General features: G+C 39.3%; 3 protein-coding genes and 1 long non-coding RNA gene across 18 annotated transcripts in view; 2 read left to right on the top strand and 2 right to left on the bottom strand.

Annotated features, from left to right (window-relative positions):
• The first annotated feature begins 4,736 nt into the window (after positions 1–4,736).
• Positions 4,737–6,241, top strand: LOC126876919 (uncharacterized). Its single transcript, XR_007694620.1, has 3 exons — positions 4,737–4,806; positions 4,905–5,410; positions 5,869–6,241. It is a non-coding gene; the product is annotated as an uncharacterized LOC126876919 (long non-coding RNA).
• An 8,600-nt stretch (positions 6,242–14,841) lies between these two features.
• LOC126876924 (uncharacterized) lies at positions 14,842–18,072 on the bottom strand. Its single transcript, XM_050639751.1, has 3 exons — positions 16,950–18,072; positions 15,786–16,502; positions 14,842–15,710 (listed from the first exon to the last, which is right to left on the bottom strand). The coding sequence occupies exons 1-3, from the start codon at positions 18,070–18,072 to the stop codon at positions 14,842–14,844; spliced, it is 2,709 nt and encodes a 902-aa protein (XP_050495708.1).
• Positions 18,073–20,065: 1,993 nt separating this feature from the next.
• The window catches only part of LOC126876929 (katanin p60 ATPase-containing subunit A-like 2), a 117,417-nt gene continuing 110,106 nt past the window's right edge, over positions 20,066–27,376 (bottom strand). For 2 of the 13 annotated variants that reach the window (XM_050639795.1, XM_050639794.1), the window contains exons 2-7: positions 21,947–22,136; positions 21,569–21,857; positions 21,224–21,425; positions 21,035–21,165; positions 20,640–20,839; positions 20,066–20,489 (exon numbers count right to left, since the gene is read on the bottom strand). In XM_050639795.1, coding sequence (XP_050495752.1) covers positions 20,129–20,489; positions 20,640–20,839; positions 21,035–21,165; positions 21,224–21,425; positions 21,569–21,857; positions 21,947–22,029 — 1,266 coding nt within the window. In that variant the 5' untranslated portion in view covers positions 22,030–22,136 and the 3' untranslated portion in view covers positions 20,066–20,128. The other 11 variants (XM_050639790.1, XM_050639791.1, XM_050639782.1 and 8 more) reach the window with 11 other exon arrangements.
• Positions 21,393–27,376, top strand: part of LOC126876926 (katanin p60 ATPase-containing subunit A-like 2) — a 50,928-nt gene continuing 44,944 nt past the window's right edge. Inside the window, exons 1-2 of one of the 3 annotated variants that reach the window (XM_050639763.1) lie at positions 23,462–23,538; positions 24,293–24,385. The gene's annotated coding sequence lies outside the window, so the exon portion shown is untranslated. Of the gene's footprint in view, positions 21,435–23,461; positions 23,539–24,289; positions 24,386–27,376 lie in introns of those variants that run through there. The other 2 variants (XM_050639760.1, XM_050639775.1) reach the window with 2 other exon arrangements.

The following is a 27,376-nucleotide window of genomic DNA, read 5'->3' as shown; positions in this document are numbered from 1 at the left end:
ATCTTGGTGTTCCCTTACTGATGCTTGAGTAGCTACGTTACATCTTAATCCTTCGTACAGAGTTTCGAATTCGTTAATATGGATATTGCGGATTGTCATTGCGGCTTTTCCTACAATTTTCTCTATTTTGATCATTTTTAATAATAACGTTTGTTCGCTACACATTATTCTCATTTCTTTTATTTCACGAATAAAATCTTCTACACCTATATCGTCTTCTCCGTTTAGTATCGGAGATACTAAACAGCTTTTAGATTTCCAGAGTTTGCAGCTGTTGGATTGGATGGTTGGACACATGTTGGTGGCTTTTGTGGCATAGGTGGAGGTGGATTAGTATCGTGTTTTAATACTGATATATTATCGTCATCGTCAGTCATCATAGAACCGAATTCGGTTGATTCTACGTTTATTTGTGGCAGTTTAACACGAGAGAGGTTTCTACCTAATATTTCCATTTCGTTAGCGCGTTTTCTATTTTCTTCGTTCGCTAATTTTAAAGCATTCTTTATTTCGTTAAATTGTTGTCGAAATTCTTCGTTCTGTCTCTGTATTAAGTCTAAAATTGCTCTGGTGGAGGAATCGAGTGATCCCGTTTTATTTTGGACTCCACTTGTAGAGGGTAAACTTGTCTCGGCTTTTGAGTCTTTCTTGTTGTTCATATTGTCTCTTCGCTAGAGTTACTAGAGAAACTAACTTTTCGCGTTCTATATTGTTTAAAAGAATTCCGACTTTTCTCACCTTGATACGTAAGTTTGTAGAATGAGGTTCCCTTGCGGTGTTTTCCTCTGTGGCGCGTTCAAATGTGTTGTTTGAGTGTCAAACTCGTTCTGTTGATTTGTTCTATGCTGACAGTGGCCCCGTTGATTTGGTCCACCGTGGTAAATTATTGACAGCAAAGTTCATAACACAAGTAGTTCGAATCCTTCGATCTTCAATAATGTCCGTAGACCGAAATCGTAACTTCGTTTACACTGAAGCGAATGGATCCTGGCAGGATCGCCAAAATGTCACGTAAAAATAATGGGAAAATAATAATAAAAAAATGTTGTGTTCTTGAACCAGAGTTCGAGGTTTTTTTTAATAGGATCTTTATTTTATAATAGGATTACAAGTGTGCGATTAGACCGTTACCGAAAGACTGAAGCCTCGATCAAGACTCAGCCCTTCTAGATGTTCGTTTATCTTTTGCCTATGTGCCGAATTCATATTCCTTTGTTTTGGGAGTCGGTGTCGTGTGCAAGGCGGTTCATGTTTCCTGAGTCTGTTGAAGATATTTGTTGACGTTACATGTACGTCAAGACTGTGTAAGTGTCACGAGGCAAAACAATAATATGAGTCGCTCTCGATTTGCATCGTCCTCTAACTCACGTGCCGCTACATACGTATATAGCTATTATTTCTTACAACCTAGCGTATGCAGTTGTTTATGGGGCCTTAAGTTCACTGTTTATAGATACTGCTAGGAATTAATCGAACGAATTCAACGCAGTCGCGTTTACAGTGTTCCGTATTATCGGAAATGCCGAATTCGCGTGGTTTCGCTTTGACGTTCGTCCACGTTGACGATTGTTCAAAGAACAACCGAGTGGCCTCCACGTCGCAGCTACGAAAGACATCGAAGCCGCGACATCCTTGAGTGACTACCCTATCTTTTCCTAAAACCAAGGATGACGCAACTCAGGCAATCGTTACAAGCGTTCGAACTTCACATTTTCTTACCATACTATCAACAAAAAATGAAAGCTGGTTTTCAATGAGTCATTATATAATTATATGATATGTAATTTATAAACAGAATTCATTGTAATGATATAGACAGATTTCTTAGATAGTTAAAGAAGGAAGTTGTTCGCAATCATGCACTTGACAACATATTCAAAAGTCATTGAAATCGGAAAAGACGTTACGGTTCTATAGTTTCACCCAATCAATATTTATTAATCATAAACGAAATAGCTATAAATCTTGACAATTCCCAGTTAAACTTAAAATAATTATTGCATTTTTAAAAATAATGAAAATTTATTATTTGCATAAGCGATCTAATGATCATTCTTGCGTTCTTCATTGTAAATTAAAATAAATAAATTATACACTTTACTTTGTACCGCTTAGGACTGAATTATAACTTTACCGAAACAGTGCAAAGCATTCTTTAAAATTCTCTAAAATTCATTTGCATTCATTTCATTTATATACATATATTTACACATATGTTGAGTTGATAGTAAAAAGTACTTCAATGGAAATTATTTAATAATAATAATTATCTACTGTGCCCTGTTCTTTAAGGATTAAGTATGTAGTAGTTCCTGTGCTCACAGTTAGAAAATAAACTATCTATCTTGTCTTGTGCGTTCGGTTCCTCATTGTGTCTTTTGATGCCGTTGATGACACATATCACTTCATAGTGAAAAAAGCAACATTCAATCACGGACCAGCAACATACTCGAGATCTTATAAGGAAATTCAAGATATTCAAAATAAAATAGAGTCGAACTCAATCCTAAAATCAAATGGAGTTATTATTACTCGACCGAACTATTTTCAATCAACTCTCATTGAGAATTATAAGTAAATTCTTTTGGCGTGGTACTGTAACAAGCAAACATAATTTTAACATAATTTTGAGACGAAACGCGAAAGTAAATCGATAAAAAGGAGGGAGGGTTATATTTCCCCTTTCCTTCTTGAAAATAGGCCGAAATCACATTGAAGCGGATCAAATAGTACATATATATGTCGGGTTTACATTAGAATTAGGGTTAGGGGCGTAAAGCGAATCTTCGTTTGGATTACACGTCGTCGTTACGCAATAGAGAAGACATTGGCTAGTGCAAATACGATTACCATAGAACCGGACAAGTAACCGTGGTTATTAGATACTCGAGAGACTAATGACAATGATCCTAGGTTCAATAACGAATCCGCGGACAACGGGACGGTAGTCGTACGCACTCGCAAAAAATCTAAGTCGGATTCTGTGTTAATATTCGCTGACTGTAAGGAGTTAATCCTTTTTTTGTCGATGAGACCGCAAGAGAGAATGACTTTCGGTCCCGGTGATACCCCAGAGGAAAACTATGACGGGGTGTGTCTAAGGACACGAGATCATCGGATTCGTCGGGGACATCCTACTTTCGGAAAGTAAGGGAAATTGACGTTGCTGCTAATTGGCCAATCTCCATATCGGTAGTTATAAAAGGATGCTAGTCGCCCTTGAGGGAGGGTTGCTAGTGGGAGACGTCGTTCGTGGAAAAATAGGTCTCTCCTGTCTTCCCGTAACTGGGACAAAGACTGTGTATCTGTTGAAGGATTTTAGGTAACTAGATATTAGTGTTTATGACGGTCCTCGGGCTAGCTGATCACGTACTGTGGAGACGCGTCGACATCTGGTAAACATCCTGTCCGGAGAATAGGATCTGCGTGTGGCGAGCTACGGGACAGAACTCGTTGGAATGTTTACTGCCACGTGCCGCTACAAATCTTTCTTTTAAGGAGAGCTATAGGATTACTCAATGCCTTTGTTAGATGGAGAGTTCGTCCCGTTGACCGCGGCTACGTTCGGCGACTAATTGTCGCCTTGAGCCCAAGCTCATTGTCACAAGTCTCAAACAAATACAATTGGTTAGAATGACGGCAAATCGTTTAGTTACAACTGTAGATTTTAATTACAATGTTTTTATGGATTTTCCCGAGGTTTCAGAGGGAAGGCACCGGTGTCCTCTTATCTCCGACATACATAAATTATATTTAAGAAGTTTGGGATAGTTTAAAGATGAAATAAATTGCTTTTTAAGTTTAATCTCTTACTTTCGACGAAATCAAGTTTCTCTGGAATTTGGTGGAGTTTAAGATTTGATATCGGTGTCGTAGGAGTTATGTGACACTTTAAGGTGGAATAAATCTAGCGAGGAGTTTAAGGTGCGGCAAAGGAGCGTGGAATGTTGCAATAGAAATTTATTGCAGTGTTAGTGCATTGGTAGATTGATCAAATTTACGTGTAGCGTGGGTAACCAATGGTAAATATTTTGCAATGTGTATAATTTCTCAGTAATCTGAGGCTTATAAAATCTATTGACAACTAATGGAAATTGTTGATTTAACAGATCAATTTTAAATTCCTCGTTAATCTAAATTTTTTTAATCCTATTTACAGCTAAACCTTACGACGAAAAATTAACGAAGTGGAATAAAAATGGCATTGTGATTCTTCTCGTCGTGTATCGGTGTCACATCAAATTTAAGAGACAGTTTTACTTGCGGATGCTGCGTGTTACGTTGGTGAAGTCGACGAAAGCGTAAAATAGGAGCTCGTCCGAAATACACTAACGCGGAAGGTTAAATTTAACGCAAAAGGCTGAGAAATTAGTTTAGAACTCGAAGTTTCGTTGGTACGACGCACTTGAAACGCATTCAAAGAGGTCGGCGACCTCGAAAGGGGATGAACGCAACTGTTTCGTGGGAATTTCTTATTGTGGCTTATTTGGATGAAGCTGCTTTAAAATCAGCGCTGGATTCGTCTGTTTTTTGCCCGGAAATCATAAAATGTTTAGGCCAGGCGACTCCATGTACAGAAAATGTTATGTCCACTTTTTACGTCCGTAGAATTCAACTCTTTACTACTATGCACTTCTTCTCCAAAAAAATATCGCGTTTCAATATTAAAAAAAGTTTCAATAATATACTATCCATTAGAAGAATGATAACATGATAACCTTACAGATTATTAGTATTAACAAATTCTTATTGTCGTATAGAAATGCCAACTATTGCTTCGGTAAAACAAACAAAGGAATTTTACAGGTAAATTTTACAAATTACAAGTCATCTTATAACGCAAAATACGACGTGTAAAATTGTCTCAATTTATTAATAGTATTAATAAATTATTATGATAAAAGATGCAGGAATCTTAGCCTCATGAGAAATTGGAGATGAAAATGAGTGGGAAAAGATTAATCGAGGACACAATAGTATTATTCCAGGAAGTGCTAGTTCTTCCTAGATTCCGGTTACAATGTTCTTAACGCGTGGAAATTAGTCTTGACCAGGAAACATCTATAACGGCATGTATTTTCTGCCGTGATTGTAAATCTGTTTGGAACATGCGGTTTGTCCGTTAATCTAGGCGCTGTTGTTCAATTGAGTCAATATTATTTGTTGGTAGATTAGTGTGTGCAAGAGCGCTCTGTTCATTATTGACCAATTCGAGCACGTATTGGTAAATTTCACACCGGCAATTACGGTGAAATCGTTCGTGGTCGCTGGAAATTAGCAGTATCGTTTGCGGTCGTGAGCTGATTGACACTGCGTGAGCGGGGAATTATGTGAAGCAGCTTTGCTTTGTCGTTTCATGCATTTAATAGGTTTACGGCGGTGGACAGAGTTTGTAAAAAATGAAGACAAGGTAGAAAAAGATTATTTTTCATTTTTTACTATTAGATTATTTTCAAAGTGATCTTTTCAGTGAAATATGATTGACAAAAAATAAGATCTATAATTGAATCATTATAGAAAGTAGAATAATATTGATAATAAAGAAATAAAAATCAATTATAGAATAACATATAATAATAATAATAATAATAATAATAATAATAATAATAATAATAATAACAATAATGTGGATAGACTTTATGTTTACTTTTATATGTATAATGATACTGTTTGATCCTTGAATTAAAGTTAAGATTAACGTTGCGATTATGATTATCCTTTGTCTGACTAAATATATTTGAAGTATCAATTACAGTAGAATTTTTGAAAGATTCTTGGCTGTTAAACAAAAGACTGGTTCCTTTATATTTCGCTCAATTATCATAGAATCGTGAAACTGACTTTCACTTCAAATTTTGTCTGTTTCAGGAGTAACAAGTACCTGCAAAAATCATCCATCAGCCGGATATGTGCTGTCGGAGGGTTTTTCATTAGCATTCCCGTCTTTCTAACTGGTAAGAACCAATTCCTTCAATTCTGTCAACTTTAACCTTTTGAAAGATACTAGTACTTAAGTTATACGTTTAATTTTTCTTGAATTCAGGCATGAATCTAAAAGATACTGTGAACTATCTCTGAGTGTATGAAATCAGTTTAGAAATCCAATGGAAATAAAGTTAATTTTAACGCCGAATAGTCATTATTTTTCTTAGAAAAATAAAAAATGATCGTCTTTTAGGGAAGTTTTAACAGATTAATTTATAAAGAGCTGAAACAGAATATTCATGTCATGCATGAATACGGCTGGTTGATGGATCGAGATCTAATCTAAAGTTTACGTTGTGTCATGCTAGTTTACACAGCTATCATTCGCTCGATCGATCGTTAAGCTGTTGAACTCGATTCAAGACGGACATTTTGACTCTGTTCAGAAGAAAACTGCGTTTTAATAAATTTGACGGAATAGAAATTTTGATAGACTACAATGTTTTTTTAATTATATCATAAAATTTATTTATTTTTTTTTTAATGTCATGTTAGAAACCTCAAATACTGTCCAAAACTTCGAACGTAATCGTTTTAGAAATTTGTAAATTACTTAACGACCAAAAATATTGAATTCTCTATTGTCTGAAGATAGATTCTCTATAATTTAAGTAATTTATTCGTCGAGAATTGATATATAAAGACTTAAATAATAAATTAATTGAAAAATAATTTGCAACTAGTATTGAAAATTTCAATTAAAAGCATATGTATATAGTTTACGCTTCGAGAATTATATGTATTGAGAATATATATTTGCGCTGATTCTTTGTCCCGCTTGTTATGGCATACGTGTTATAATGATCCTCTAACAATGCTTTCAGATATGATATTGTATATATGCATCCAGTTTCATTCGACGCCGGTAATCGTTGCGTCGGTTTTCATAGGCCTTGGCATCGTGTTTTGTGGATGCGCAATGGTCCATAACGTCTTCGTGTGGCAGAGGGTAAGAACATATCGCTATTAAAAAAGAAAACGAACACGTTCAAACACGTCTAAATCATCTTTTATGTGTATTTCACCCGGAAATCATTTTATCGTAAAATTTTGTTTTTCAGAGTTACCATAATTTATCTGGTAGAGTTCATAAAAATTTTTCTGAAATCAATTGCAAGCTTTTAGGAAACCAGGATTTTTCACATTTTTAAGAAGCGTTATAATTATATTGCTGACCTTTATACGTTCGTGCGAAATTGAAAGGTACGCAAATGGCGCAAAATGCATAAAATGCGCTAAAATATACGTATATAAGAAAACAAATCTCGATTAAAATTTTATTTCTTTCATTATGTTCGTAAAACTACAAACTTGTATAAAAATACGCATTCTAGTTATAAGTGTTAAAACATTCGATCTAGTCCTTATCACATTCATGAAAACCTCCATTTAACCATTCGTTGTATCAACAAACATTCATATGCAAAACTTACCACCTACCACATCCTCCGCGTATTAATATAATCCCCTTTTATAAATTATACACTTTAGAGTGGACTGGTTGGGTCAGAGTGATATAAGCTTACAAGTTCTCGAGGAGTTCTACCGAAGTTACATTTACGTTTGCATAATTTCACCGAAAAAGATACTCTGTAGAATGACAGGTTCGTTTGTTTATGTGATCCGCGATCGCAACTATTTCAAGGGGATTTTATAAATAACCATACACACGATATTCAGTGTATTTTCGTATTCTCGTTTATTTTTGGGAGATTTGTAAAACTGTTGAACAAAATAATTGAGTAACGATTATATTTGCTGAGAAAAAGTCTTTTTCTCTGTACCCCTCCTTCTACTTCAAGCATGTAGTATTGACAATAAGATTGACAATGGCTGAAAGTAATCCAAAAGAGTTTTCACCATGGTTATCGGTAACGAAAAAGATTTGAATCATCTTTAATACTTATTCGTAACTAGAATCATTTCAACTAAAATGTAAATTCTTATATTATAACTTTTTTAATTTGTTATGGCCCCTGACTACAACCTAACCTATCATTCTTATTTCGTAGGAGAAGACGAATGCCGTGAAGGCGTTGCAGCAGCAGCTGCAACAGCACCAGAACCAGCACCAGCTACAACAGCAACAACAACTACATGGCCCGTTAACCATCCACCATGCTGGCTGCCCAACGAAAGTCGGGCCCGTGACGAACTAACTAAATACCAGCCACGCAACGCACGGCCGAGCTGCACAGTACCAACACTATCATCACCATCATCATCATCGACACGTGTCAATGTCTCCACCGCCCTTGTTGCTCTCATCGCCAGCTCCGATCGCAGCGACGCACAATCATCTGAACGTGAGCGGACACAGAAACGTGGTTACGCCACCGGATACACCAGCAGATAGATCGCCACCGAGTCCTGGAAATAAGCTAAATAGATCGCAGCATTTGCCACGGGAAGCAACCGGCAGCGTCAGTCCTGGTCTTCCGGCTGCCACATTGGATCTAAGTAGCGCAGCAACCACCAATAGTCCGCATGAATTGTCCACGTTAGTTTAGAAATTTGGTCCGAACATTATATCTTCACATAGGATTGGAGATTAATAGTTGATAGTTAATTTACACATCCATCTTTTTATTTGTAAATTGGGTCGTGGTTTAGAGTTGGTTTGTAAAAATTCGGTCCTAATTGTTAAATGATGAATATTGATTAAGAATAATAGGCATTGATGTACCAATCTTTTTTTAACTTATATACTTGAGCACACGCATTGGAGATTTCACTTTTATTCAGTGAAACAGCAACTTCATTACTCGCTTATTCAATACGGCAATTGCATATATTTCATGGACATTTTAACAATGTTTTGAATAATTTCTAACGGTACAATTGTGATGAAGTGAAAAAAATCGTGATAAGAAACAGAGAGAAAAGTTGCTCGTTAATGAATATTGACCAGAAATAAAGTAATTTCTAAAGAATATCCCGAAGACGTCGTAGATATTACGAAAGGAATGATTAATTTATACCCGCGTGTATCTTGCCATTACCATACTATTATTATTATTATTAATATTGTTAGTAGTACTCGATTACATTATTATTAATGTAATATCGTGATATAATGTGTTTACAAAGAGTGGACAATAGAGATGTTAATCAGACAGAAAAAGACGATTGTTGTTCAACCTGAACTATTCACGCCAAACGTACAGAAAACAGCGCAATCCACACTCTCTCGGCAACGCCACTCGCAACCTCTGTCTCCGCTCAGCTCGCACTCGGCTCCTCGACTCGCACTCTGCTTTTCGACTAACTCTCTGGTCGTTGCCGCATTCTGTTGTCTTTTTCCTAGGCACACCGCACACGTGTTCTGCAGGCGCTCGTGGCCAGGGTCACGTAGGTCTTTTCCACGAAACTATGCACTTGAAAAGACCGATGACACATTGATGAGCCCGACGACGCCTCGGCTCTCGCGACATTGTTCATAGTTCGCCCGATATTTCTTAGGCCTTTCGTCCACGATACTACACTCGGCCATCCTGCAATAACATCTGCCCTCAGATGTTGCCTTCTATCTCGCTGTCATCAGATGCGTCACTTTCGGCGTTTAGGACCCAAGGTTTCATAAAATCGAGGTGTGTGCGGGTCCTTCCTTCGGTACTGCTTCGCACGCTTTCTTCTTTTCTTGTAACTTCGACGATTCTCCTCTTGAGTTGCGGCGATCTTCTTCTTCGCGTCCTCACGTAGCTCGCGACGTTGTTCTTCAAACCTCGCGGCCCCCTCTTCGTCGATCAGCTTTCTAATCTTCGCCTCTTCCCTGACTTGCATTTCGACCCCGACCAGTAGCTGGAAAGGAGTCTTCCCTGTGCTTCTGTTTACGGTGGAATTCAGGTATTTCTGAACCTGGTCGACATGCTGCCCGTTCCCCCTCGGCGCCAGTCTTCGCGGTCTTCGCGCTACCGGTTTGTCGCTTTTCAGAACTATTTTCGCGGTTATCCCGACGTCTCTCTTCTTCTCCGGCCTATACCCTTTAATAATATCCCGAATGGCTTCACGATAATGCGGTTCCTGTACGTGTGTTAGGTCTGTTTCGTCAGTCTGTTCTACTACGTTAATTCTAAACACATCCGACACGTCTTTGTTAGTCTGTTCGTCAAGCCGCAAGAAAGTCACTTCGCCCCGTTTAACCCGTAACTCTACCTGATCCAGAAAATCAGTGCCTAACAACAGGCCGTGCTTCGTCAATATTTTGTTTGAAACAACGTGCAAAGTGATTGGCAGTTTACACCCATCAACCGTCATTACCTTAGTGAATTCACCCCAGGTCTCATTGCCAGCGGAACCAAAACCGTCGAACTTAAACTTGCATTTACCTAGCGGTGGTGACCCTAACCTCGCATACTCGTCTGATCGGATGAACGTGAGATCACTACCCGTATCCACTAATGCCACAAACCTACAGTCATCTATCGCCACTTCTTTCACATACTTCCCTTTTTCGGATCTTGACACTACGCAAGTCTCTTTCGGTCGTGCCGTACACCTCGCTGCAATATGTCCAAATCCGCTGCACTCGAAACACCTAACACCTTCTCCCCTCTCCGGACACTTAACACTTAGATGATCCTCACTATCGCAAATGAAGCATCTTCTTTTCTTCATTGCATCTACAGATTGACTGGGCTTCCCGTTCTTCTGGGCTTTAGCCGGCTTCACAATCGACTTTGCTCTGCGACTCTTCTGTTCTTCGTACATCACTAACCTCTTCCTCAACTCTTTGATTGACGTAGCGCCGTACAATATAGCCTTATTGTTCTCGTCGTCTATTATTCCGTCCACTATGTATTCCACCTTTGCTTCCTCCTCCATGTCCACATGGCTGGCTATTTCGAGCATGCGGTACATGTAGGCCAAACATGCTTCATCACTCTCCTTTTTTGTTTCTTCAAGTTTCTGATGTACTTGCCTACTGTTGACTTTCCTCGAAAATTCTTTCACTAGCCCCCTCTTCAACTCATGCCAAGTCCTGGCATGACACTCGAAGCTCGCGAATATTTTCGCTGATCCCTTCAGCAGCTTCCTGGCGTAGACTGCCTTCTGCCCATCCGACCACATGCACGTATCAGCGACTTCCTCGAACGACTCGAACCATCGTTCGACATTTTCACCTTTGTCGCCACTAAACGACTCTAATGCATCTTCGACGTCTCTAAAACTCAGTGTCGAACCAACGCATGCCCTTCGACAACATTCGTCACGGTCCTGATACACCCTTCGCGTATCTCTCTTGTATCCTCTTGCGTTTTTCTTGTCATCTTCATCCTCACTTTCGTCGTCGCTTTCTTCTTCCGACGATATGTCGTTACCATCCATGGCCGCTTGTAGCCGTGCGCGTAATTCTACTTTTCTTCCCGTCGTTTTTAAACCCAAACTAGCGAGGCGCTCCTTCAACTCCTTCGTATTCATTTTCTCAACATCTTCATCTTCGTTACAATCACGCTCAGCTCTCTGTACGTTTCCTAGATCTCGTTGACCGGTTAGCTCTTCACCGCCCGTCGATCCCTTAGGACACGATTGTCCAGCCCTACACGCCCGATTCAGCCTTGCAATCAGCACTGACCTCGCACCCGATATAGGGAGGTTCATTCGCGCGAGCTTACTCCTCAGCTCCTCCATCGTCGAACCCTCTTCACCCGACAATCGCTCGTCCCCGACGTTTGCCATTTTTCACACTACACAAACTTAAACCGTCGACGATATCGTCTTTTACTGCACCGCGCACCGGTAAATTCACAACTAGCTCGAATAGCTCTGTTAAACCGTTTCGTTTTCTGTCTTGTCCAATCCCGGCTGAGCCCCCAAAAATATGTAATATCGTGATATAATGTGTTTACAAAGAGTGGACAATAGAGATGTTAATCAGACTGAAAAAGACGATTGTTGTTCAACCTGAACTATTCACGCCAAACGTACAGAAAACAGCGCAATCCACACTCTCTCGGCAACGCCACTCGCAACCTCTGTCTCCGCTCAGCTCGCACTCGGCTCCTCGACTCGCACTCTGCTTTTCGACTAACTCTCTGGTCGTTGCCGCATTCTGTTGTCTTTTTCCTAGGCACACCGCACACGTGTTCTGCAGGCGCTCGTGGCCAGGGTCACGTAGGTCTTTTCCACGAAACTATGCACTTGAAAAGACCGATGACACATTGATGGGCCCGACGACGCCTCGGCTCTCGCGACATTGTTCATAGTTCGCCCGATATTTCTTAGGCCTTTCGTCCACGATACTACATTAATATTAATATTATTGCCTTATTATTATTAATGTTATGGAACCTCTAGTCCTAGGTTACTTTCGCTGCCACGAAAGGATAAGATTTTCGAATTTTTTACTATTACGTGTAATTCCAGTTTTCCTGTTGCGCATGCGCAGTAGAAAGAAAGTTAGCGGAACTCAAATCTCGAACTATAGAGAGTTGAAAAGTAGTAAAAGTAAAAAAGCACGAATAACATTTGTATTTGTGCTGGATTAAGTTTGATAATTGAAAATTGAATTTGATGATAACATTTTTTTCGTATTCGCTTTGGTAAATATTAGTTTTATTTAAAATTGAACAAAGCATTTTATGTTTTTCAAATACGGTACATAATCGTAATATCGAATTTTGTAAACTGATAGTAAGAAACTCTATAATTCGAGACTGGAACTTTGATCAAGTTCACATTGAACGTAAACTGACTTAATTTTGTTATTTAAGCGTGTATACTATACGTGTTTGTTCCTTCTTCTCTTGTGCGCAGGCTATAGCTTAATTACTTCCAATAAACGCAGTTATATCGAATCAATGACCGATACAAATTTAGATATTAGGAATATTTAAACAAGAGATTAAAAACTAAAAAGTATTGTTTTTATACTGCATATGTGTTACGCCGGGCGACTCTCTGCCTGGCCCAGGTCACACACCGCGGGCCAGACGGACATCAGATGTCCGCTCTTCCGTACGGCGTACCCTCAATAGCCTTAAGCACCCGTCATAAACCCGAGTCACTTGCCTGCTAAGGTCCTTCAAACCAAACAAACATCTGTTTCCGAAGAATTTCTAAAGACTATGTCTACCACGGAGGGACAAGGGAAAGTTAGTTTTTCTCACGTACGCTGCAACTTTCCTCCCACTAACCACTTTCCCTCGAGGGCGGATAAGACCCTTCGTTTAACCAATTAACATTAAGCCTATTTCCCTCACTCTCTTAACTAACATCGGCACCAACAAATCCGATGGTCCCGTGCGCTAGACACACCCATCATTAGCTTTCCTCCGACACAGCATCGTCACTCAACTTCACTTCTTCTACATCGTTGGAAAAGTCAACTACTAAGTATACCGCTAATGCCCATCGGGGCAGTCTAAGCATAACGCGAAAGTCGGTCTCGGTATTGTCGAACATACATTTCCTCTCCTAAATATCTTATAGTGCTACGTCCACTAATACACTAAATCTAATTATAAGAGCCCTGCTCTAACGTACATATATATCTTATCTTCGTGCAATAAGTGATTATCTATCTATCTATGCTCATCAGTGTAACCTAAGTGTTGGAAATATATAATTTATAATTCTGTGAATCACAGTGTTATACAACCTCAATCACCCCTATTATCTCAACGGAAATCAGGGGATCGATCAATTCGTGGTGTCGATTGTTATAATCGTAACGGGGATTTACGACCCCCGTTGACGTCTCTTCTAACGACTACGTCTCCCCGCGATTGGTCGAATAAACAATATGTACATATGCAATATGAACGACAGTTTGTGTAATAATATGTACCTCTCTTCTTAGTTTACTTTTGTATATTTTGCGACAGTTGATATTAATTTTATGAGGAACGTACTTACACTTTATCTTTGTAATTAAATGTGAAATGAAAGAAAAGAAATGACATGAGAAAAGGAAATTCGATGTATGAGTATATACGAATTGACGGAATTAAAATTTAACGCTATATTTAAATAGAAGACGTGAAATATCTTGTCATCTTAAAATAACTTGATCATTCCTATTCTTTTACATAAAAACACTTTTCGACTGTAACTTAAGAAACATGTCTGCTAACGTGAAACGTGCCAGAAAAAATTAACAACTTCCATTAAATTGGCAAATTTCTCATTAATATCGTAAAACTCGCGTTTACAAAGATCAGATCAATGTACATAATATACAAAACAAATGCAGAATATATAAATATAGCACATACGTTCTGAATTATATTCGAATTGGGCAGGGTAACCAAGTGAAAATATGTAAATTTCACGATGTGTAATGTACACTTTATCGAACTTGTAAGTAGTGTAGAAATAGAATATTTTACACGTAACAAAATATACAAACGACAATGCACAAGTTAAATTATTTGTTAGATCCATGTATAACAAGCATAGTACAAAAGTGTTTTAGCTTTATGTACTGGTAATTATGAGAAGTACCAACTTAATAGATGTATTTGGTATGTACCTAGTTAAGAAAACAATAAATTATTCTGAACAGATAAAGCGTTTAGTAGCTTGTGAAGTATGAATTTTCGAAAACGTAAGTATTTTATATCTAAGCAGTTAAGAAACGCGAGCAAGGGAAATCAAACAAAGGAACAAAGTTTTTTTGTTTAAAAATATTTAATTTGTTGTTCTATTATCCGAGGTTAGAAGCGATAATGTACAAAATCTGAATAAATAAGATTCTTCAATATTATTGAATTTTAATTCTAGGGTAAAGTAATATATCCGCATATTTTATTTATATACAATATGTATAAATAATGATGTGATTTGACTAATTTTGTTGAAAGAATATTTGTACTTTTTACGTAAAACTTCAGTCTTTTACAAACTTTCTTGTAATTAATAAACCTTCAATGTCCAGACTTGTTGCAAAATCATTTTTGCTCGAACGATTACCGGCGCGAGCAATCCTAGTGGATCATAGATTTGTGCGATGACTGAGCTGATTGATCGCTTTGTGATTCGGGAAGTGTCACTGTTCGTCTTGACCGAATATAGTATGGTATCGTCGGCTGAATCCCAAAAGACGCCGAGTGTTTTTAACGTGGATGACTCACCGAGATGTAATTTCTGGTTGGTGTCTTCCTCAGGTAGCCCTCGCAGCAGATCCCGATCGTTTGATGCCCATTTGCGGATATTTAGACCGGCTAGCTTAAGTAATTTCGTGAGATCATTCCTGACTGATAGGGCTTCGTCCTTCGTATCGGCTCCGGTCAACGCATCGTCGACATAGAAGTCTCGCCGTAGGATCTGCGCTGCTCTCGGAAATCGAGCTCCCTCGTCTTCTGCCAACTGTTTGAGACATCGGATGGCCAGATACGGGGCTGCGGATAGACCGAACGTTACGGTGTTGAGTCGGTAAGTTTCGATCTCTCCGTTGTCGGCACGCCACAGAATCTTTTGATAAGGACGATCTTCTGGACGTAGGATGAATTGACGGTACATTTTCTCGATGTCGCCGGTAAGGACATATTGAAATGACCGGAATCTCAATAGGATGTTTCTCGGGTCTTCTTGTAATTTCGGACCCGTATGAAGGGCGTCGTTTAGAGACATTCCCGTGGTACTTGAAGCTGAGCCGTCGAACACAACCCGTAGCTTGGTGGTGTCGCTCGATTCCTTGATCACGCCGTGATGTGGTAAATAATATCCGTGGTCGGTGGCGTGATCCGTGTTGATCTTCGTCATGTGACCCAAGTCTAAATATTCTTGAATCACAGCACATTACGCGGTTTCATATTGTTTGTCGCGTTGGAATCGGCGATGAAGAGAGGCGAGCCTGCTCATTGCAGTGGCCTTCGATGACCCTAGTGAGGAAAGCTTTTCGTTGAATGGTAATGCAACGATGTATCTGCCTTCCTTGGTTCGTCGGACATGGTTTCGGAAATGTTCTTCACATAATCGTTCAGATTCCGAAAGATGAGTAGTGGCCGGTCCCTCGCCGATCTCCCAAAACCGTGCGAGGTCCTCTTGCAGAGCCGTTGTGGTTGCGTGGAACGTATTTATCGCGGTTTGGGACGTGGGACTCCCCCCGATTACCCAGCCGAATCGTGTTTTTTGTAGACGTAGTTCAGGTTCGCCTGGTTGCGCCAGATTGACCTGCCCGATGCACAGCGACGCAAATGTTGATCCGGTACTAAGTAAGACATCGATCGGGTCTGGGCAATGGAATTGTGGATCGGCTAGTTGAATATTTCTGGGTAATCCCAGACTCGAGGGGTCGATGGGCTCGCTTGGTATGAAGGTCGATATGGCCGGGATAACAAGAAATCTCAATGTTTTCTTATACTTGCCGTCCGTCGACGTGATTGTGGCCGTGGTGAATCGTTTTGCCGTGGTGCTCAAATTGTCGAGGGCTCCGATCTGGATCGCACATCTCCTTTGCTTTATACCGAGGGAATTCGCGAGCTTGTCGGTCATGAAGTTCATGCTCGACCCAGTGTCGAGTAAGGCTCGGACTCGGATTGGTTGTGCCTGTTTGTTCAAAACCTTGATCTGTGCTGTGGCCAACAGATCATGATGCAGAGGGGTGTGGGCAGATGTGTTTGTTAGTCCGATCCCCCTTGCTGTCGTAGTCTCGGATAGTCAGTTTTGCCCCGGTTGGTACTTGGACGAGGAGGTTGGGGTGGTGTTCTGGATCCGGGCTGAGCGTGACTCGTACGAGGCATGCTCTTTCGTGCCTCTTGGAGCCGAAGATGTATGCTTCCGTGAAGTGTCGGATGTTCGCCTCGACTTGTGGGACGACCGCGACTTCGATGATCCCGATGGTGATTGTTCGGTGGAGGCTCGCTTGTGTGATGAACGACTGCCCGACGACCGACCGCTCGGTGCGCGACTGCCCGACGACCGACCGCTCGATGAGCGACTGTCCGACGACCGTGAGTCTACCTGGGTTTGTTCGCGGTGTAGATAAGTATGGTGTCGGTGACCGCAGATACGACACGAACCCGATGTACACTGTGTCGGCGAATGTCCTGTGCCTAGGCAATTTATACACAACGATGCCTTCTTCACGATCTGAAAACGTTTGGTCGCTGATTTGGCCTTGAAGATTTTGCAGTGTCTGATCTCGTGAGGTCCGTTGCAGGTCGGACACACCACCGTTCTGCTGGTTGTAGCAAGGGTTCGCCCATGCGGTATGGTTGTTCGCTGACTGTGGTGTTTGTGGGTTGACCCTTTTGATTCCTTCTCTTTAGAGAGGAATTGAGTCCCGTTCGCCCGTGTTTTGAGAAAGTCTATCAGATGCTGATAGGATGGCACCTTTTGGCGGGGCAGTGTGCGTTGCCATTTACGCAGGCTGGACGAGGGCAACTTCGACGCGATCAATTCGATCATCGCTATGTTTGATGTGACGGGCTCTTTTAGGTGTTCGAGCGCCTTTAGATTTACGCTGATGGTTTCCAACAAATCCTCTAGGGCTTCTGGAGTTTCCTTTTTGATTTCCGGATAGTTGCGCATCAAATTCCAATGGCGCATGCAGATTTGGAGGGGGCAATTGAACTTGTCCTTCAGTGTGTCAAGCGCGATGGAATAGTTGGCCTCTGTGAGTTCTAATGACTGGATACTCTGTGCGGCCCGTCCAGTTATAGATGAGCGTAGATGCTGGAACTTTTGGACATTCGTCAAACCTTCGTTACGGTCCACTATGGATGAGAACGTGTCGTAGAAATAGGTCCAGTTCTCGAGGGCACCGTCGAATTGGGGCACGCGGACCTCTGGAACGGTGGTCGGCTCTGGTTTCCGGCATGTCTCACCTATTTTTGTAGTCGACGGGGTTGTTGCTGATATTTGCTCAAAGAGACCTAGGAACCGCATGTCAAGCTCCCGATACTCTTGCGATAACGAATCTACACGCGCATCTTGCCCCTCATCTAACACATCTAACTCTTCTTGAACTTCGAGTATCCTCCTCCAAAGCTCATCGAACGAGCTGCGGCAAGATGTTAGGAAGATTCTGTTTGCCTTCCCAGGCGCTTCGTATTCATCGAGTTCGCGCCTTATGGTTGCAAGTCGACGGGCTAGGGCGCCTCGTCTCCGCCGTAACGTGCTGATTGGTTCAGCTTGGGCCATATTTGATTTTAATAATATGAACGATCTTACCTTGATCGAATGGACGTTGATCTGGGATTCGGTTGATAATCGTTACGATGCGGCGTGGGCTCGTGTAGATGCTGAGCGACGGAGGTGCTTCTCTCCGATGGCGGTTCCCTTGATCAGTTGGCTAAGTGGTTGGAACTTGGATTTCACGCGACACTGTATAGTCACTGGTCAGTGCACTTTTTGGCGGCACGAAATCCGGCTCGAAGGACCTTGTAAATTTCGACCAATTGCGGGGAGACGTAATCGCGAGGAGAGACGTCAACGGGGGTCGTAAATCCTCGTTACGATTATAACAATCGACACCACGAATTGATCGATCCCCTGATTTCCGTTGAGATAATAAGGGGTGATTGAGTTTGTATAACACTGTGATTCACAGAATTATAAATTATATATTTCCAACACTTAGATTACACTGACGTAGAGAAATAAATAATTAACAACTTGTCGCACGAAGATGCGGTAGATATGTACGCTAGAGCAGGGCTCTTATAATGGAAATTAATGTATTAATGGACTTAGCACTATGATATTTTTAGGAGAGAAGATGTATGTTCGACAACACCGAGAACCGACAAAAGATTTGCGTGAAGTATGCGACTCTCGCGCTATGTGTAGACTGCCGCGTTAGGCGTTAGTTTTTAGACTGTCTGTCGCTCTTTTTTTTAATACGGAAGAAAAGTTCGGTGTGGGTGTGCCCCTGTGCCTAAAGAACGCGGATTCGTTGGTCCCACTTTCGTTAGGAAAAGTGAGGGTAACGAACCGCGGTGTCGATTGGTCATGACCTGCACTACTGCTCGAAGGGATGAGTAGGGAGTCTCCTACCATCGTGGTGAATAGATGACTGTGTGCGTGAGAAAAACCTAGCTTGTTTTATTACAGGGCTATTCGGATTTTCCTAATGGGTGCATACCCGCTTTCTCCGTGTTTTAAGTGCGACTAATAAACCCAAGGACCTCTCTAAACCGACTGTGTTTCGAGAATATTTTTAAGCTTTAGAAATTCTTCAAGACAAACGGATTGAAGACACATGGCGAAACAATACAGGGAAGTGAAAGTTATGGTGGGTCCTTAGGTTTATTGAGGGTCGAAGTGACGTTACGCAGGCCGGTTGTTGTCCGGTCGCGCGGGCTGGCGTGCAGATGTTTTAGGCGGCGTAACAATAGGTTTCACGAATAATGAATTTAATTAACGCTATTAACAATGTTCCGGGGTTCAAACGAATCCACGGTCAACCGGATAACTCTTTACTATGTGTAGAATAATTTTAAACACAAAATACAATTGCTGAGGCACCGGTAAATTGCTCGATGTATCACTTTCCAAGGCGATCACACGAATGAATATCTGATGAAAATCTTTTTCGCTATACTACTGCATTTGTTTGTTATATGCTCGCTGGAAACATCGAGAAGGTTCCAATCGTTATTGCTAGGCAATTTCTGTCAAAAGTTTGTTGTATACTCTTTGGAAACATCGAGAAAGATTCAAACGCCGTTACTAGGCAGTTTCTGTCTGGAGATTGATTCCTAATACAACGTGTGTCCCATTATATCGACATCTCTAAAGTACAATTCTATGTGATTTCTAGGGAGAACAATACAACCGATCCACACCTTCGTCAGGCAAAACGTTTATCCCGTGACCGTGACTACGTTCGGCGACCAGTTGTCACCTCGAACCCACTTTCGCTTTCACAAATATCAAACAATTACAAATGACAATTGCTTAATTACAGTTATGATAAAATCTAGGCTAAAGCATTAGAAGGCTTCCTCAAAATTGCAAAGGGAAGGCTCCGGTTTTCCTTTCATCTCCGACATATATAATACAAGGATATAATACAACCGAACATTTTAAACTTAGCCTATAGCGCGTGCGCGCACACACACGCACACACATGACACACATGACACACATGCGCGCACACACATGCGCGCACACACATGCACACACATGCGAATGATTTCTCGAACGATAATCCATTTATTTATATTTTTCAATATCTGTCCTTACGATTGCGTATTTATTTGTTCCACGTATCATATTTATCTATTTGCATAACTGTAGGTGACATTTTTTGTAACAATTTTGCTAATATTTCATAACTTTTTAATTCATATTTCAAAGTGGTAACAGGTGTTTCTTTCTTTTCAAGTCTCCTCCATATCGGGCTTATTTCTGGTAGCCACGCTTGCTTACAAAGCAATTTTATATCTGCACAAGAATATCTTTCAGTACATTTTACTATGTGGTTTACAATATCTGTATTTTCTAATAAGTGGTTGCTAAGGTATAATTTGAATATACCAAGTCGAGCAACTTCATTGGGTAATGATACGTATATTTGCTTTTCGAGACGCCTGAGTAAAGCTGCATCAATGCCCCTAATAACATATTTACAATAAATATTATCGTTCTATTATACTAATAATAATGAAGGAATACTTCAAACAACACAATAACATATTTGGAATTTGGAGAAATATTACGATATTTTCTACTTAGAAAACATTGAAATAACGTGATATACGTACCAAGGGGAATTAGTTGTAGCCAGAAGAACTACATTAGAATTCTCATTAGACACTAATCCATCCAATCTAGAAAGAAGTTCTGATCTGAATCTCTTTGCAGGTTCAGACAATATACAGTCTCCTTTATTTGTGGCGATCCAGTCAATCTCGTCGATAAAAATAATTGTAGGCGAATGACTATAGGCAAGTTCAAATAAAACCTGTTCAGTTTAACAAATGTATTATTCATTAAATATTATATTCGAAATTCCTTAAATTCATTGCCTCATCACGAATATGATATCATTTCGTTTTCCAAACAACTATTCTATTTATATATAAATGACGAAAAATAAAATCAAATCTTTTTATACCTAGAATCTCTCCTTCATAGACAAAGGAACAAAGAAACTTACATAGACAAAGCAACTTACACGTATATACTTCTCGGAATCGCCTCTCCATTTGCTGACCAATGAGCTGGCAGTTATGTTAAAAAAGGTGCAATGGCATTCTGTCGCGACTGCCTTCGCTAACTTCGTTTTCCCTGTTTTGTATATTTCTTGTAAACATGTACAGAAATGAAAAGAATACGAGTATCTTACCTGTACCAGGTGGGCCGTACAGCAAAATACCTTTCCAGGGGGAAAACGGGCCATCAAAAAAGATATGATACTTAAGGGGATACACAACGGCCTCCTTAACAGCGGTTTTACATTCCTCTAGGCCTATAACGTCATCCCAATGTACATTTAATTTGTTTACTATGATCTCCTGTGACGATACAAAGATAAAATGGCGTCTTCTCTATATTAAGTAAGTGTTACGTAATTTGATATTTGAAGCGTTACTGAAATCACGTCATCGTCGATATACGTTGGACGGTTTATCGACGGGAATTTTATCGTTTAAAAGCTTTACGATACGTATATTAATCGAAAATAACTTACGCATGAGATGTCCTCAGCAATCTTTCGTAATTCCGGATTATCTGAATAAAACTTTTCAATGCATTTCAATATCTTCGATTGCATGGATTGTTCCATTGGGACGTTAAATAGCTCTTCTGATGAACGTCCATCACTCTCATTGGGGAATATTGACGTCACTGTCATTGCGAGATTAATATGATTCGTATTGTCATCAGTTATCTTCTGCTGTAGATTCGTCTCTTTCACAGGCTCACTTCTCGCTTGTTTACTAACAGATTTGGCTTTTGTCTCAATACTTCTACAAACACTGGATCATATTGTAATACGATACGTTGAATACGATACGTTGAATACGTTGAATACCGTTTAATATCGTTAAATAATTTAAATTCTTACGTTTTGCTTGCATTTGTCACTTCCCTCGTCATTTCCCTTCCAGTTATTTTCTTACACAATATGGGATATTTTTGAAATTTCATCTTGTAATAATTTTCATACTCTGCAACGATAATTTCCAAATCGATGTTGTCGCAAACCCGATGTTCGGGAGATAGACGAGCTTCCCGGAATAATACATCGCTAACGTCTATATACCTAAAAAAATGTAGCTTTTAATTAATTATAGTTTTTAACTAATTAAAAATATTTTTCGCAATGACTGAACACTATAAGATAACCATCAAACAACTGTTTTATCTCTAGGTAAGACAGGCAAAAGAATGTATTTACTATATAAATCCTCGAAGATAATTTCTTGTCTTCTGCTTTTTAATTTCCAATTTTTAGATGGATAAGAATAATTTGAATTTATACTTCATATATTTGTTTATAACTAGTTAATCTACATTATCGATTGAGTTATTCTTAACTACTGAATTACCGATGTCGAATTTTCAAATTTGGTTTCGCCTTCTCTCTCCATGATGTCCACTGATTTCTATTTCGATTGGTCACTGACACTATTCAAAAGAATTGGAACTAGGAATATATTTTAATTATAATATACTCACCCATTGTGTTCCAAATAATCACATACAAGGTATAATATGTTCCGATGACTTTCCGAAATACGACTCTCCTCCTAATATAATTATTTTTTCATTACAATAATATAAGGTTTTTCGTGGAATTTTTTGTTACATTTGCGAATTCAACGAGTTACACATGATTTTTCATGAAACACGAACGTTAAAAATATTTGATACAGCCTAATTATAAAAATTGTTAGAAGCAAAAGTCATAGATACTATGTGCGAGTATCGCATGAAACGAACAGCTATTAAGAGAACTGCAGCAATATTACAAATCAAATAACAAAACACACTCGTCTGTGACGTGGAAATTCTAAAATCTAAAATCTAGAATATTCCTTACCTTTTTTCGCAGATTATAAAATATCTTATTCATACTACCTTGCATCGATAAATCACCGTTCATAGTGATACTTTCAAATCGCCTATCGTTTCTCAATGGATACGAGAATTTCCGTTTATTACTTTAAAAACAACCCGTCCATTACGTTTCTCTTAAAAAATTCTTTTAACTCCGTTGAAAACCGAGCATCAAACAAGAGACAAACGATTTGTTGTCATGGAAATGTTTGGTTCACACATAAGCAACGCACAAATATAATGATAGAATAGCTGAGTGTGTGTACTGTATAGTAAGATGGATGCAACATGGAAATAGAAAGAGAACACCATGTATAGATACTTCCTGTTCTTGTTTAATCAGGCATGCACACTAGTGGACACTGACGCTGCTCGTATACCGCTGTTACATATTTCCTGTACAAGTGCGCGTCATTAGACAAGGACGGAACATCCTCTCTCTACTTCTCTATCGCGTTTTTAGTTCGCTCACGCGCTCTGTACTTATATCTATTACATTTCCACCATAAGCAGCGGCCGTGCAGTGACTTACAAAAGTTCCGAACGGTTCCATCCTGGGCGGACGGTTAATTGCGTTCGGTACTTCGAGGCAGGAAGGTGAGTACAGAATCGCTCCTCTTAGTACTCTTATTAGAAGTGTTATCATCGAATATAAGTTTTTTCAATAAATTCTTATCGTTTTACAATCTTTCTAGAATACAATGACGTCAGCAATCGATCATTTTCGCGAATTTATTGTAAATTAATTGGGGGAATATCTGGAGTTCTTTATCGGTTTCGACTGTAAAATCAGCAACTATTCGAATTTTTCATTCATAATTGTGACATTTTCGACTCTTCCGTTCCCAAGACCCTCTTGAGAGATTTTTGGCACGTTCCATCACCCTTGTTAAACGAGTGCACATTGGTGGATATATTGATTTTAAAAACCAATACGTGAACGAGGTTTATTATCTCACTGGGACAAAGAAATCCGTTTTATTCGCGAATTTTCCGTGTTTCTTCTTAATTTTCGTGAGTGTCTGGCGCGGAGCATTATTTGAATGAACTTTTCATCGTTCAGATTATATTTCGTTTAAAAAGATTGAAATTGATGTCGAGAAGAAATGAAACAAGGTGCTCGGGCATTCTTTCGTTTCCCGGGGAAAGAGAAATATGAAAAAAACGGTCGTTCTTCCTTCTGCCATTTTCGTCCATTACCAAAATGGTATGACCCAAGTGTCCCGGGCCGTGAATCAATCAAGCGAATTTTGAATAATTTTTGAATAATATCCAGTTAATAATTTGTGAAACAAATTAATTTCATTTTATTGTTGGAAACAAATTAGTTGGATTTTTCTTTCTTTAGCAGTTTTTGCCAGAGTTGACCTGACGTGCTACTTCAGTTTCCATCTTCGCTTCTCGAAATTTCCAACGTCCTTGGTGTTGGAGTCTCCTTGCCCAGGTGAGTACATAGCTTCTAGATACTCGTCACTGTTCATCCTTACGAGCCTCTCGAGCTTTAGTTGTCAATTGTTATCGTTAAATGAAGAGAAGCTCGCGACAGATGTTATCGAACAAATCGTTTATTCTCGAAAAGTTCGAACTTGTTCGTTGCGTTTGAATATATATGGACGGACGCCATTTTTCATGACATCATCATGATTTGTCATGTCGTGAGTATAGCTTCTGACTACCATATGTTTGTGATTTATGTGAAATTTGACCACTATACCGTGATAGAAAAATATTTCCAATGAATTATAAATATTTTACATTGTGAATTATAAATATTTGTTACAAATTATATCGTACTTGAGGTGAAAATGAACCATATATCTGCTTATGGAATATGAGGTAGTAAATCATTCGAAACATAATAACGATTAATTAAGCACATATACAATAACGTTTACGAATGAATATTGCGAATTATTGTATGGCTTTAACGCGGTATTTAATGTTTTGATTGCGGTCTTTGAAATGGTATCATAGGTGCTGATATAATATCGCGCGAAAAAGGAAAGACCAGTGGTTAATATTGCAGGTGCACCAGTGCGTTGCGCTCGTCGAGGGTGGTTCTGACGCTGGTGCCGAGGAAAGGCGCAGAACGTGTTCGATCGACCCGCGAACGTAGCCTGTGCTCATACTGCGACAGAGTTCGTTTCAGTTAGGCTCAGTCACTGTCCGTTGACAGCGTATAGTCGCGTCGGCCTACGATTCCTTTTTTCTTCTTGTTTCTTGCGAACTCTCTCGCAACAGCCGTTCTATACGTACGCCGCCAGTATATCGCGTGATCATCGTTCCCGTTGCTTCCCTTACCCTCTCACGTCCTTCGAAGAAGACCTCCCTTTGGTTTTTCCTTGTTTGGAGGGAATTCATCGCTCGGACACATGGACTGCGAAGCACGAGGGTTGATCGAGGCATCAGCGTGATGTACTTTTCAGGTTTCATATTTTCTCTATGATACTTTCTAAGGAGAATTTGGAAGATATACATTTTTAGGAAATAAAGGTTTTTATGGAGTCATCGATAGGTTAGAATTTAATTAACTCTCTTATAACAGGTATTCCAATTTTTTAATATATAAATTTAGTTTCCTCTATGGTGTTAGAGAACATAATGCGGGCATTTTATGATATAACGAATATATTCGTATATATTTTAGATTATTCATTCGTCAAATTTCCCTAGTAGGCCGGCCTGCAGCTCGCATGCAGCACTTAGTAAAAATTTGTTTTGTTAGAGGTTGGCCATTCTTCTTGCTACAAAAATATCGTGAAGTCATATCATATGATAAAGCACCTTCTGAAAGCTAGATGCTCGATAACGAGCCTAATGATTCTCGGTAGTTTGTAATGTCAAGCTTTGAATTGGCGAGATCGCTCTGCTGGCAAACCGCCGTCCAGCGGCGACCACATTCTTTAACCACGTTCAAGGGGTATATCACGCTACAGAAACCATCAAAGGGTTTGCAAGTTAGTTGCCTTTTAGAAGTGGGGCAGTTGGTTGTTACATGTAATCCGTAGTTGCTGGCTGTTCTCCTTAGTCGCCATACATCATAGAGACGACGGTTATAGTCGCCAGTTGTCCTTGCTAATGGTTGCTTGTTGTCGCTAGTTAGTTCTCGTTATCGTTATGTATTCCATCAATCACGCGAAATTTAACGTATGGGATTTTATTCTTCTTTATTCTTTCTGTAGGGAGATTTTTTAAGACGAGGAAAATATAGAATATTTCAAGACGACGGTAAGGTTTGAATTTAAGTAACTATTTTATGATACAACAAAGTGGAAAAACGATTTAATTTTATAAAGTTTAAGGTAATTTTTTAAAAAACTTCGAATTTAAAAGATTCAAATAGATATCTTAAACGTAATTAAACCCTCCATATCGTAAGAAATTAAATGAAATTGCGCAAGAAAGTTGATACATTTAATGTATTATTTTAAACATTTATTTAAAAACATTTATTTAAAATTTAAGTGTAGGCGTTGACGCGCGCGCGCCATTCGAAGCATTTGTCAGTTCGTTACATCTGCGGTAAAAGTTGTAACTACGAAGAAGCTTAACATATGGTGCGTCTCAAGACGACAGTAAAAAGTATTAAGAGATTTTTCGAGATTTTTTCTTTTAAATTTCCAAGTACTTTTTCTATTTAACTTCATTTTTTTGCATTTTCTCACAATATTCGATAAATAGAGACGAAATATGACAGTTCTTAGTTCGGGGATTTATTGGTTCGAAACTTACTTCAAAAGTGTTTCTGGAGTTCGTGCGGTTAATACTACTGAGTACGACTTATTCCGTATGGCTGGACAAATCTTTGTTGATACTGTAAGCGTAACTGGTCCGGATATTGTCTTGTGGAGATAGAAAAATACACGAAGTATTGATTGAACTACATATTTTTTTAATTCTTTTTTAATTCTTTTAGTTCTTCATATATTGATAATAGAACGATATTCCGCTACTTTGAGCACAATATAGTAATGTTTAAATAAATAATAAAATTTACGCATTTCGTCTTCATGCGTCGATAAGAAAATGCAAAAAAAGTTAAAGAAAGATGATGCGCAGATGCGAAGTTTAGTCAGCAATAATATTTAAAACCTCTAAAATACATTGTACACATTTATTTGCAAATAAGCTCAATGAAATTAAACTGTAACTGTGTTTCCAATAATGTCTTCGATGTATTGCTCGCCATTATGTCGGATTAACAACTCTAAGTGATCGACCTTAATCACTAAATGGCGGCCGTGATTCAGTGGTATAGCTTTACATATGACGGACATCGCAGGCGCTTATAAGACGTCTATTGTGAAACGTTTCCAATAGCACCGTTTATGTGATGGTGAAATCTGAATATATATATATATCGCTGAAATATATATCGCTTATCACTTGAGTCTGACACGATCGTTTTTAAATAGAATCACAATTTTTTATTCTT

Source organism: Bombus huntii, unplaced genomic scaffold (assembly GCF_024542735.1).
Source record: "Bombus huntii isolate Logan2020A unplaced genomic scaffold, iyBomHunt1.1 ctg00000106.1, whole genome shotgun sequence".
In the NCBI taxonomy this organism is placed as follows: domain Eukaryota; kingdom Metazoa; phylum Arthropoda; class Insecta; order Hymenoptera; family Apidae; genus Bombus; species Bombus huntii.
This window is presented reverse-complemented; position numbering and strand designations above follow the sequence as displayed.

Excerpts from the sequence above, each read along its gene's own strand:
- LOC126876924 (XM_050639751.1), bottom strand. The coding sequence starts at position 18,072 with ATGGCCCAAGCTGAACCAATCAGCACGTTACGGCGGAGACGAGGCGCC. Across the intron at positions 16,503-16,949 it reads GCCGACACAGTGTACATCGG|CACAGATCAAGGTTTTGAAC; the intron begins GTTCGTGTCGTA and ends TGTTGGCCACAG. Across the intron at positions 15,711-15,785 it reads ATCGAAGGCCACTGCAATGA|AATATTTAGACTTGGGTCAC; the intron begins GCAGGCTCGCCT and ends CTGTGATTCAAG.